At 37.3% G+C, this 13,474-nt stretch overlaps 1 protein-coding gene across 4 annotated transcripts in view; it reads left to right on the top strand.

Annotated features, from left to right (window-relative positions):
* NetA (Netrin-A) overlaps positions 1–13,474 on the top strand; it is a 52,442-nt gene that overhangs the window by 22,786 nt on the left and 16,182 nt on the right. For all 4 annotated transcript variants that reach the window (XM_065867811.2, XM_065867810.2, XM_017069866.4 and 1 more), the window contains exon 2: positions 8,720–8,908. In XM_065867811.2, coding sequence (XP_065723883.2) covers positions 8,720–8,908 — 189 coding nt within the window. The remainder of the gene's footprint in view (positions 1–8,719; positions 8,909–13,474) is intronic.

The raw sequence follows: 13,474 nt of genomic DNA, 5'->3' as shown, positions 1-13,474 counted from the left end.
GTAATTAAGGCGTGGCCCATGGGCACAGAGTCCACGATTTCCCACACACAGAAGGGAAAACGAACGAAAATGAAAACCGAAACACACACGTGCAGCTCCCAAAGATAAACAAACAAAATGCAAATGAAACAAATGCAACAAATGCAACTGCAAGGCCCCCGAAAAAGGCGAGAAAATGTTAAACAAAACATATTGCCGCAATTGGAGGCCATGTGCGGCAAGTGCTGGCTGACATTTCAACACCACAAAACGAGCACCACCAGTCCCGAACTCTAAACCCAACCAGCACCACTTTGATCCACAGAACAGACACCACAGGCACTTGGAAAAAAGTTGGGCTATAACTAAGTTGGCCAGCATATAATGGGTCATTTTAAACACTATAATAATATTTTTACCGCTCTAAGTGATTGTTTCGCCCTATCAGGTGTATCTTATCATCGAAAAAAAGGAACAACCTATTTATTCAAAACCTTATATCGAATTAGATCATGTATATATTACATATTTAGAATATTATAAAATAAGATTAAATATTATTCGTAGTATTCAACAATTCAGTATTCAACATTCACTTTAAAGAATTTTAAATTGATCACGAAATATGTAAATCAAATACCAAGGCCTTATGACACTTGCCTGAATTTCATCTTTAAAAATAAAAATTTTTTTATTTATTTAAAAAAGTCATGGCAACATATAGTATACCTCTTGTTTTTTATACAAAATATAATATTTTTTATGTTAAGGTAGCCATGTCTATTTTAAATAAAACATGTTAGTGTCATAAGGCCATAGTTCAATAAAGATTTTTAAAGACTTTTCTGTGCCAGTGATATATATTCTACTTGCATAGATATATCTAATATATTTAAATAGACTTACAAATAGGTTATTTTGAAAGCTATATTGAGACTCTTTTCTCTAAGTGTAAAAATCCCAATTCCCCGTTCCGATCCGCACACGAGTCTGAATCTGAATCCGAAATCCGAATCCCAATCAAAACAAAGATCAAAACCCGGCAGCCAGCAACAATGCGGCACTTAAGCGGTACGATGATGGGCGGGACGAGGATGAGGACGAGGATGATCATGAGCGGTACGAAGTACGAGATCTAGAGAATGAGCGGTACGGGCGATCAGCGGGCGGGCGGCAGCGGAGACCTTTCACCTCACCTGCAAGTGTTGTTGATCTAGCTGCTGTTTTGTTTATCTGCCAGATACACACACACACACGGATGCACACCCACCAGATACAGATACATGCCCATTTCAACACCAGCAACTTCAACTCAATTGAGTTTGCTTTGTCTGCGATCTCAAGTTGTCCAAACTAATTAATGAGGCCTGCAACGAGGAGAGAATTGTGTTAGGATGTATAATTGATTTCATATTTTGGTAATTAACAATTATGCAGCATAATAATTATTTGTTGAGGTTGGTGCATGGGGAATTTGGTAATAAATATGAGGTCATTGGTTTAATTAGGAAGCAGTTTGTGTATTCTTTCAAGGGTGAATTGAAGTTTTGAATACTTAGACCTGAAGTTGATAAATGTATTAATGTAACGATTTTTATTTAAAAATATTATTTAGAATATCATATTACAAAATATTATTTAGAATATTATATTGAACGTTGCATTATATCAGAAATGATATTACAAATGTAAACCATATCAACAGATAAATCATTAAAATTGATAAGGAAGTTCAAAGTTTTACCTAAACTATAATGAAATTTAAAATTTATTTACATAACTAAGTTAATATCAGACATGATAATACAAATTTAAATTAACAACAGTATTTTTGATGCAGTTTTAAAATATTTTAAAATATGAGTACATAGTCCAAACGTAAAATACCCATAGAGAAGCGTTGTTTAAGTTTTATAAAATATATATCAAGTCATCGTAATATAAAATTAATTTAACCTACAGAATAAACCGAATATTTTGTTTGTACTACTTTAGAGATTTTATTTTATAAATATAAACTAACAGCAGTATTTTAGATGCAGCCTTAAAATGTTTTAAAATACAAGCGCAAAGTACAAGCATAAAATACACAAAGTGAAACCTTGATGGAGCATTGGCAATATTATAGATCACTCTCTATAGCGGATAGTGCCTGCTTTCATCTAGAATCTCCGCTCACTTAACTTATTTTGTTTTTATTTTGGGCCCACTTTTCAGGCCAATGAGTGTGCGTGTTTTTTGGACGGGCGACTTAATTAGGAAACTGGTGCGTTTTATTTATGTGTCTTAACGAGTCGTTTATTTAACCCACCCTATACATACATATACCCTATACACATCCCATCGAATCGAAGCCGAGCACACACAAACATTTTGGAAATTTGTTTATTGTTTTTCCTCGGCGTCCTCAGCATCAATTTGGGAAAACGTAGAAAATGCCCAACGAAAATTGAAAACCGAATTCGGAATTGGAGTTGGCATTGGTATTCGAATATTTGGGAAAGGAAGAGAACACAGAGAATTGAAATAATTTGGGGCCTTGATTTAAATACGAAAAACCAAAGAACAAAAAAACAAACAGAGATGAACATTTTTCCGAATGCTCAGTTCGACGAAAAACCAAACATAAATTCCTATTCCCATTCAGATTCCCATTACCAACGACCCCTCCTCCGCCGCCTGTGTGGGCCATGAACATTGTTTTTTATTAGCGGCAGGATATCGCCTGGATCCCCCCTCCCCCCATTTTCTGAAGTATATATTTATATGTTAATTCGCCCGGCGTTAATTAGAGAGCAAAACTCTGAATGCAGCTGAAAAAAAAAGGAAAAACAAGTTGGTTTCTCCGGCACTGCCGAACTAAAAATGTATTTATAAGCATGCATTTCTCTGCGATGTTTTTTGTGTATTCTCGTGGTTTTTTTATATTTTTATTGTATTTATTTATTTGGCCGCAGGCAGCAAACAATTTGTAATCGCCGCCGCCGTTGACAAGGAAAATGTTGCAGCTGCGGCACGCAAAACGACACCGAAAACAAAAGCTGCAGTCGCCTTAATTGCAGTTTTGCAAAGGAAGCGCCAAGAGAAAAATGCTTGCAAGTTTTCCCCAAAAAGCCTCGAGGGGGCGGCAATGCAGTGGAGCGGATTAGATGGATATGGAAATGGGATGGAAAATGGAAAATGGGAATGGAAATGGAGATGGAAATGGGCGTGGGCCACGGAACATGGCCAACTTTAGTCCATTACTCTTGTTCTATTGTCCGAATCTGAATGGAAACGGTCGTGGGTTGTTCAAGTAGTTTTTAATAATTTTGTCATAATTAATGGGGTATTTATGGGATAGTTCTAGTAAAAAAGCGTTAAAAAGTGGGAAAAAGAATACCTTCACCAAAAAAAATGTTTACTAATTTATTGGACTTACGAGTATATTTTCTATTAAATTATTATTATTTTGGTGACATAAAAAATATATTTTTAAGCTTAGGATTTTTTATTTGAACACATTTCAGCTACTTGCAACCAAGTTCTTTTAAGGCACTCTCTATAGTTAAATTTTTTTCCATTATATGAATCTTTAAATATTTATAATCCATTGTGCTAAAAACGATTTATTTTCTTTGACACATAATTATTATATATTTACTTTCATCGTTCTTTCTCTTCAGTATGAAACAGTACAATATCCTTATTTAAATATTATTATATTATTTAAGTTTTTACAAATTTCACCTAAGGGATTGACCAATTCGCCAATTCACAAAGATCTTAAGTGCTTGTATCAATTCCAAAGCAATTATTTACTGGTCTTCAAACTGAAGCTTACACAATACACCCCATAGTAACTAAATTTCAAAAGAAAGTCCCACGGCGACCATTCTTCTGAAGGCAAATTCTCCAAAGAGTGGACTTTTGATCGTTAGCGAAATGAAGTTTTAAGATGGACTAGGTGACAGACGAAAAATGTATTTAACTGCAGAACCCTACAAGTTAATTACTACGACCGATAAGGCTTATTATAATTAAGTTAGGATCGCGGGAAAGGGGATTTTTGCCCGGGGCCATAGTTGTTTGGATGTTTTGGGCCATGTGGATGAGGATGGGCGATTTTCCTGGTATTTTCTTAGACGCTTCCAGCGAAGTCGGTGCGAACAATTTATGAAAGTGGCTCTGGCTGTTTACGACTGTTTTGGGGCGTTTACGATGAAAATGTTTATAAATACCCGCCCTGCACTTTATATCTATACGTATATAAATGTACTTGGGAGTAGTTCAAAGAGTGGCGAAATTGGGTTAACCAGAATACTTGGACGGAATACAAAGACTAGACGGCTGAGATAGACGAGATGAGATTGAGATGACATAATTGCCCGGCTTCTTGTGAATCACTCGCTTGGCCGGCGAACAATCATTTCGCTTTGTTCTGTTCGCAAAAATTTCAATTATTAATTACCAAACAAGAATGTTTTGTTTTCATTTGTTTGATTTTTTGTTCTTCTGGTTTTTGTGTGTAAAGCGACCACTTTTGATAAATCACAAAAACACAGAGCACAACACGGCCACAAACACCAAAACAATTTTGCGATGAAATTGTCAAATTGCAGTGGAAAAACGCAGGAGCAGCAACCGCAACCGCAATCGCACCAACAGGCAACAGCCATTGAAAGTCCCCCTTTTTCCGGGGAAATCCCCACTTTCCCATTTCCCCACCCCTCAACCCATTTCCCTCTGCCACCACGAATTCAATTCACAATTTTCGGTTACCGAAAATCACTGCGAGGCGAACGCAATCAATCATAAAACGATGAAATGTCGACAACGACCAGCAGACGAGCGGGGTCGAGTGAGGAAAATTGAAAACTCTCAGCCAGGACATGGACAAGGAAAAACCCCAGCCCCCAAGGCCCCCCGAAAAATGGGGGGATAAAAAACCCATCAACAGTTACTCGGTTTATGCGAGGTCCATTCTGCAAAGTCATTTCTTGATTGGCTCTTTAAATATTGTGAAATCAATAAAAAATCTATGCTCCACTTAATGGCTGATACCTTTCTTACCACGTTCTTCATATCATTAAAATTATTCTTTTTTTATGATTCCCTATCTTTTGTTCCAAGAAGTCAGATACATCAAATGTTAAAAAAAGTTACATATGGTATTTTTTAAAAATTAATGACTTATTGATGATTTTATCATGAATGAGAGGGAATGACAACAAGTAGGATCGATTGTTTTAATTACAAAATCGATTTTTAAGATAACGATTACTTTTCTAGTGATGACAATAAACGTGATCACACGGTTACTTTATTATCGGTTATCGATCAATTTCAAAAGTTTAGATGTCATAAGACCCCCGCATAAACTCCCATCTCCCGAGCAAGTCAAAACCGTAACGCTGGATTGGCTTTTGGTTGGTTTGCGTTGGCTTTGGTCTGCTCGGATTTGGATTCGGAATGTTTTGGTTTGTTTTTGGGCAATGGCAGAAGGCAGTGGCCAAAGCGAACGCTTTCCGACCATTTATCAACGGACTTCGATGCAGCAGCTCTCTGGCTGGCCAATGCTGAGCTCCTAAGCCGGGCCAAATCTGCTTCAGCTCCTGGCCAGAAAACCAGGAACAGAAATACACCCTGGAGGTCCAGGGAAAACAAAAATATTCGACTCCGTCTCTGCGGCAGTTAATTAGAGATGACCAACCGACGATTCCTACGCGTTGTGGATTGGGGAGATATCAAAGGGCTTGCATTCATAACTCGCTGGCATAGCACTGTGTCAACTTGGCTCGAGAACCGGAAGCAGTCGCCATTCAAATGACGATTTCTGAAAGCCAGAAAAAAACATAACTCAACCCAGTCGACTGGAGGAGCTCAGGTCTATTTAAAATGCAAGGTTAAAATTATGATATATATGATACTTATAATGATGTGAAGAGTATTGAAATCATTTAATGTTTTCTTATAATATCATACATATCAATATGCATTCCGTAATATCATATATTATATGTCGTTTTTGATTCCATTTTTGCATCAGAGTGCTAAGAAATATTATCTTTTTTTTCCCAAGTACAAATAATTAATGATATAGTAAATTAATTTAGCTTTTGTACTTTCTGTAGTCACTTTTCATATCCTTGTTTTTTCGTACCACCAGCTTTCCCTGTCAAAATCAATGCTTTCTTCTTGGCCAAAATGACTAATTCGAGTCGAAAGTTAAGCGGCCTAAAAATGTTTTTATTGGAAACTCTCCCAGGCAGTTAATTTCGAGCGAACGCGACTGCGACTGCGACAAAGATACGGATACAGATACCGATACTGACGATTTCATTGTCTCCCGGTATCGGGGATTTTGGTGATTTGGGGACTTGGGGATTGGGGGTACTCGGGTTATTCGGGGAGTGTGAGAGTGTTTGAGGGCCACTTATCAAATTTGAACTTAATTACTGGACTCACCTTTCTCGGATAACACAGCAGCTTGGGGTCCGGCTAATGAGCGGTTTTATGCATCGCTTTAAGTCGCATTTGATTGAGCTGGATGGGCATTTTGTAATCGTCGAACTGAAATTTACATGGCCCCGAAAAAAAATAACACCACCGAAAAACTGAAAACCAAACGAAAATCTCTGGCCCAGCCCATAAATCAAGTGGCATTCGCCGGCAGTCGCAAGTCGCAGGTCGTAAGTGTGTCATTAAAATTAATTATCTAGCATTTTTAACACCGAGCCGAACCCTTTTCGGGGCGGAAGTGGGGAGGTCTGCCTATATATGTACATATAGTATATCTGGTAGCCTGGTAGCTTGTCAATTAGCCACACGCCGTGCTTTGAGCTCTCTGCGTTTTCTAAATATTTGCTTGGCTTTTGTTGACGATTCTACAACGGTCTCTAACTTCTCCGGCGACTGCACTGTGAGAAAATCATTATCAGATGATATTTACTTTACAAATATTTTTGCCATATGGATTTTTCCCTATTATTAGACTTTATAAGTTTTAAAAATATTTTGTTCTTAAAAAATATACTCATTCCTAAAATTAAAAGTTCCTAAGATTATATAACCCTTGAAGAGATCAACAAATCAGTCTAGGAAAAATACCTAAAATACCAAAATATACTGGTATATTCGGTATATCTTGGTGTGATAAATGCGAACTAGTATACATTTTAATTTATTTTAAGCAAAAATATTATAGAACAATTTTTTTATATTATCTGGGCTTCATAAAAATGCTTTTATAAAAAACTTTTATATATGAGACATTTTTTAAACCTCCTATTATACTAATATTATTTTTTTCGAGTGTATGAGTACGACAGTCCCTGACTGAGTTCAAATATTTGCGCTGACATAAGTTTGTCTGCGGCTGGCAAGGGGACGGGAACTGGAGATTGGAATGGAGTATGGAGGATGGAGTTGGAGTATGGAGTATGGTATAGCTCCATGGAGCTGGGAGTTCCAAGGGAACCAGTGAGAGTGGAAATGGAGTGAAAGTGGAGTCGAGAGTCGCCTTGTCTGCCGCTGTGCAAGATAATTACAGCATGTGTGTGCAGGAGAACAAAACTGAACTGCGAAATGAACCTGGACTGACACAACTGTCGATTGCACAGAATGGCAGACAGTGGGCCCTCGACCGGTGGACAATGGCTGAGGCGCTTCAAGTTTTTGTCTAGCCGCAAGCTGCAACAGCAGAAAGAGATTCGAGGTTCGGGATTCGTGGCCTTTGCCATTGACAGCTCAGCTGTCCATTTCCGTCTGCCCAAACCATAAACCTCAAGCTCCAAACTCTAAAAGATGCCAACTCAGCAGCAGAAATTGTACACAGATATAAAAGCAAAAGTGGTTTCCAAAGTTCCTTACAACTTTGTATATAAAGATGGAAGTTACAATGTTTAATTCTTAAGCTAAGGCTTGGTAGGGATTTTCCTTAAAGGAGTTAAGTGTTTGTTGAAGTTAATAAGTCACCTTAGCTTTAATTTCCCAATATTTCCTAACATTTGCTACCATAAATCCCTATTTCTCCCTGTGTACCAATGGCAGGCAGCTCTAACCGCAGCAGTCGCCATCGAATGTCAATAGCAAAACTGTTTGCCAAAAGCATAACAAGCAGCAGGCGACAGTGAATAAGCAAAGGAACCTCTGGTCTTCAGTGATCGAATAAGATATGCTAGTTACCTTGACTTTAAAACATTAAATAGGACAGATTATGTTATTTATATTACATTTAAAATACAGAAAATACCAGAAATATACCGAAGTACCTTCTCTTATTTTGATTAAATATCAAGAAGTCCAAGTAAATGCCTTAAATATTTGTGGGCGTTGCAAAGTTCTAGGCATTTAATTTTCTCTATTTAAGTCCCTACATTCAAGGGATAAATCCCCGCCTAATAGTCCATTTGCCTTGTCTTAAGTGAGTAATTCAAAACAAATCCGCGCATAAATTATCCAACCGAAGCCAATGTCCCGCTAGACAAATAGCGCGCCCATCCACCAGATCCACTGCCAATCTCTGTTCCATTTCCCCAACCCCAAACCCAACTCAACCGAACAGAACTCACACCATTTCCATCCCATCTCGAGCCATTTGCCTGGACAAACCATTTTGCGTGCCATTTTCTTTCCATTTATCGCATTGGGCAATCGCCAAATCGAAGGCGCCAATAAAGCCGTTGAAAGCGGACACTTGGAGCTTAACAAATGTATCTTTTCTCATGCGAACTTGTCTCCCTTGCCTTTTGTATTTCAGAGTGCAACTGCAACAAGCACGCCCGCCAGTGCCGCTTCAACATGGAAATCTTCCGGCTCTCCCAAGGCGTCTCCGGCGGAGTCTGCCAGAATTGCCGTCACTCGACCACTGGCCGGAATTGTCACCAGTGCAAGGAGGGTTTCTACAGGGACAGCACCAAGCCACTCACCCACCGCAAGGTTTGCAAAGGTAAGTTTTTAAAATATAAAAAATACATCTCAAGAAATGTTGTCTCCATAAATTATTTGGAAGTGTCAAAATACTACACGTTTCCGCGGAGTTAAAGGTATCCCACTTCTGCATCCGGATCTAATAACTCAAGTTATATGGGTGAAAAATGTGACCCACTTTTAAAATAAATATTTGAATTCAGATTATTAGAGAATTTAAATACAAACTCAAAGAGGTATCCCACGTCTAAAGCAGAGTTCAATTACTCAAGTTATGAAATCTCGAAGTGCAGTTTTGGGTCACCATTCTAGAACCAATGGAAATTGAGAAAAATCGAACATGAAAATGGGTTAAAATTTAGACCCCCTCAGAAAATAAATATTTAAATGTAGGTTATTAGAGAATTTAAATACAAACTGAAAGAGGTATCCCACATCTAAATCGGAATTCAATTACTCAAGTTATGGAATCTCGAAGTGCAGTTTTGAGTCACCGTTCTGGAAACCTTTGGAAATAAGGAAAAATCGAACATGAAAATGGGTTAAAATGTAGACCCCCTCAGAATATAAATATTTAAATGTAGGTTTTTAGGGATTTTAAATACAAACTCATAGAGGTATCCCACGTCTAAATCGGAATTCAATTACTCAAGTTATGGAATCTCGAAGTGCAGTTTTGGGTCACCATTCTAAAACCAATGGAAATTGAGGAAAATCGAACATGAAAATGGGTTAAAATTTAGACCCCCTCAGAAAATAAATATTTAAATGTAGGTTATTAGGGATTTTAAATACAAACTCAAAGAGGTATCCCACGTCTAAATCAGAGTTCAATTACTCAAGTTATGAAATCTCGAAGTGCAGTTTTGGGTCACCATTCTAGAACCAATGGAAATTGAGAAAAATCGAACATGAAAATGGGTTAAAATTTAGACCCCCTCAGAAAATAAATATTTAAATGTAGGTTATTAGGGATTTTAAATACAAACTCAAAGAGGTATCCCACGTCTAAATCGGAGTTCAATTACTCAAGTTATGGTATCTCAAAGTGCAGTTTTGGGTCACCATTCTAAAACCAATGGAAATTGAGGAAAAACGAACATGAAAATGGGTTAAAATTTAGACCCCCTCAGAAAATAAATATTTAAATGTAGGTTATTAGGGATTTTAAATACAAACTCAAAGAGGTATCCCACGTCTAAATCGGAGTTCAATTACTCAAGTTATGGAATCTCGAAGTGCAGTTTTGGGTCACCTTTCTGGAAACCAATGGAAATTGAGGAAAAATCGAACATGAAAATGGGTTAAAATTTAGAGCCCCTCAGAAAATAAATATTTAAATGTAGGTTTTTAGGGATTTTAAATACAAACTCATAGAGGTATCCCACGCCTAAATCGGAGTTCAATTACTATAGTTATGGGGTATAGAAGTGAACTTTGGGTTACCTTTCTAAGACCTTTGAAACTAGGAATTAACGATGTTAAAAACTGGAAATATTGGGGCATAAATGCAACTAAAATGTAAGAATTCATAAATACTGTACGGCAACCTAATTCCCTTAAGTCGTTTAATGTCTTATTCAACAAAACCTTCCATTATGCAAGTTTTTTAAATTTACCAACATTTAAATATAACCAAAGACCACAGGAAGTCAATCATTCGAATTAAATAGAGTGATTTTAAACGTATTGAGTAATCGGAAATTCCTCCTTCCGAGATTAATGCTCAATTTACAATAATTAGCTCCCAGTGAAATCCAACTGGGCCAGCCGCCCCCTCTGAACCCCTTTTGCCCATCCCAAGACCCCCTTTTTAGCACCCAACCCCCTGTGGCAACCCTTTGGCCGTCCCCAGGCGACCTTCGAGTGTGTTGTTTGTAATGTAATTTATGACCACCATAAATTCACGCGCTCCAATCGAAACAATAAAAATAAAACGAAGTCAGCGGATAAGAAAAAGATCTAGACTAGAAAAGTCTAGCTCCTGAATGATCGAAACATGGATACCCTAGGATTTCATGAAGAATTATAAGAAAATGATAGAATATCTTCGCTTAAATTAAGATAATATTACTTATTTTATTGCTAAATATATTCAAGATGTTTATTAGGCTGCCAGAAATATGCACATTCCATTTAGAGAACTCAGCACACGGATGTGCTCTATAAGGCAGAGGAAGCTGCCCGAAATTTATGGCCTGCAATCATTTTCATTGGCAAACAATCAAATCAGGTGAACCACATGGCTAAAATCCGAACCGCTCGACTATTTATAGTTCAGTTTCGAAAATATATATATATCAGAATGTACATGTTATATGCAACCCGCTGGGAATTCACATTCAAAAAATTTATACCTAATTGCGAATCGAGTATCGTAAACAAAAACAAAAGGCCCCGGTGGGAGGGATATTCGGGAGATTTTCGGGAGGTGGTCATAGGGGGTGCCGCCTGTCGTTTGTCATGGGGATGTCAGAAATGTTGGCCGAAACCGCTTTTGGCTTTCGGACTCTGGCTTTTGGCATTCGAAATTCAGCTTTCAGCTTTCGGCTTTCGGCTGACTAAGCATCATAATTCTCGCGCCCGCTCAGCCAGAGCCGTTAAATCCAAATCAAATTCTTATCGATTTTTAATTAATTATCCAGCTAAGTCGGAACGGAGCCACATCGTAAATATCGTCAAGTTCCCCGTTCACCGCCCACTCAACCACTTGCGATTTTGAGACAAAAGGCGCCGCTGCGACAATTTTTTTAAAATTATATCCCCTTCTTTGGCGACCATAAAAAATTTATTCGTTTTAATTTTGACACGCGTGCAATTTGTTAAGAAAGATTTTTACATTCCCGCCTTACAGTGGCTGTCATTGTTTTTCGGTTGTTGTTTCTCGGCTTGTTGGCAAAATGTTTTACGTCATGTTTGCCATTTGCCAAATGTTTACCCCCTCTTTATTTGGCCCCCGAACTTTCAATTAGTCAACCGAAATTGTTGGGGGGGAAAATCTTTGTGGCCCAGGGCCGATGAGGAATGCTCTCCAGCTGATGCCGACTGTCGTAGGACATCCGGTGATTTATTCGTTTCATCTCGAGCTGCCGGCTCGTTTTTCATATCCCCGAAAGCGTTCGAAATAAATTTTAAATAATTTCACATTACTAATGGCATTTTGCCGAGGAGACAGCAGCCAAAGCCACAAAAGGGGTTGTCTCATATGTGGGTCTTTGTGGGATGTCTAGAAAGGTGTTTTCATCCCATATTCAGTACCAGGGAATTCAATTAAATTCTATCTGAAAATATTAGGCACTTATATCTAACAGAAAAAAAATTAGAATTAACTAAAAAACATTTAAAGATTTATTTTTGGCCAAGGAAAAAATAGAAACTCCCTTAAAGAAGTTACTGAAACGATTTTATTTGACATTTTTACACATTAAACAGTCCATTACAGAATATGAATAAAAAATAATCCAAACCACTACCATTGCCTTTAAAATTATTAAATTAGCCTACTTGTATATTTAAATAAATAAATAATATTTAAGATTAACAATAAATACCTATAAAATTATTTAATATCAGACAGGTACATTAAATAATTTCTACCTTTCAATTAAATTAAATTAAATACTACTTGAAAATATTAAGCACTAACAAAAAACATTTAAGGATTACCTCTTTGTTAAAGGAATATATTGAAACTCCTTTAAGAAGTTATTGAAGCGATTTGATTTGATATTCTCGCATATTAACCACTCCATTATACCGAGACAAAATAATCCAAATCATAATCAATGCCTTTATTATTAGTTAATTTACCCATTTGCCTTCCACCTTTCAATTGCAAATACACATTGGCTTAAGCTTCAGAGACACTTAATCAACGGCCACAATTACACAATTTAATTCGGAATTTATTGTTAATATTTTATGGAAGCATTAAGTTTCCATTGATGCAATCGGTGGTTTTAAGTTGTGAAATTGTGAATTTTAAGAACATTTCCTCAGCCGACTCGAAGCCATTAACTTTTAGTTAATGGAAATTGTTCTCACACATTCTTGAATTATAATTACCTTTAAATTCGTTTCGATTTCCAGAGCTTAAATGAAAAAGATTAGTAGAACTAAAGGCAACTCGACTCTTCCGCAAACTAAACATACATACATTTATGTGTGTGCTGCAGTTGAATTTGAAGTTGATTTAATTTAAATATTCAAATGATTTACTCGGGGAAGGCAGAGTCAAGTCTAATGGAGCAAACGCCATCCAAAGCCATAATTCATCGCCCAGACAGAGGAGTTTTAGTGGGGATATGGAACTGGCATAGGAATTGGAAATGGGTTCCGAATTGGCATTTGAAATTACACACAGAGGCAGGATTGAGATTCAGAGGCAAACTCATGGATACGGACACGTGTTGTCAAAGCCATTTCGGCAAACGGCTCAGTCAATTTCCTTATTTGTGCAAATGTTTCAATGACCGGAAAATTACATATTATTATTTGTCCAACGAGAGGCTCCCGACATCCTGGCCGTAAACGAATCGTTATTCATACACTTGTCTGCATGTGTTGCCGTTTGCCATTGCTCTTT

Source organism: Drosophila suzukii, chromosome X, assembly GCF_043229965.1.
Source record: "Drosophila suzukii chromosome X, CBGP_Dsuzu_IsoJpt1.0, whole genome shotgun sequence".
Lineage (NCBI taxonomy): Eukaryota > Metazoa > Arthropoda > Insecta > Diptera > Drosophilidae > Drosophila > Drosophila suzukii.
Note: the sequence above shows the minus strand (reverse complement) of the source record. Positions and strands in the feature narration are given on the sequence as shown.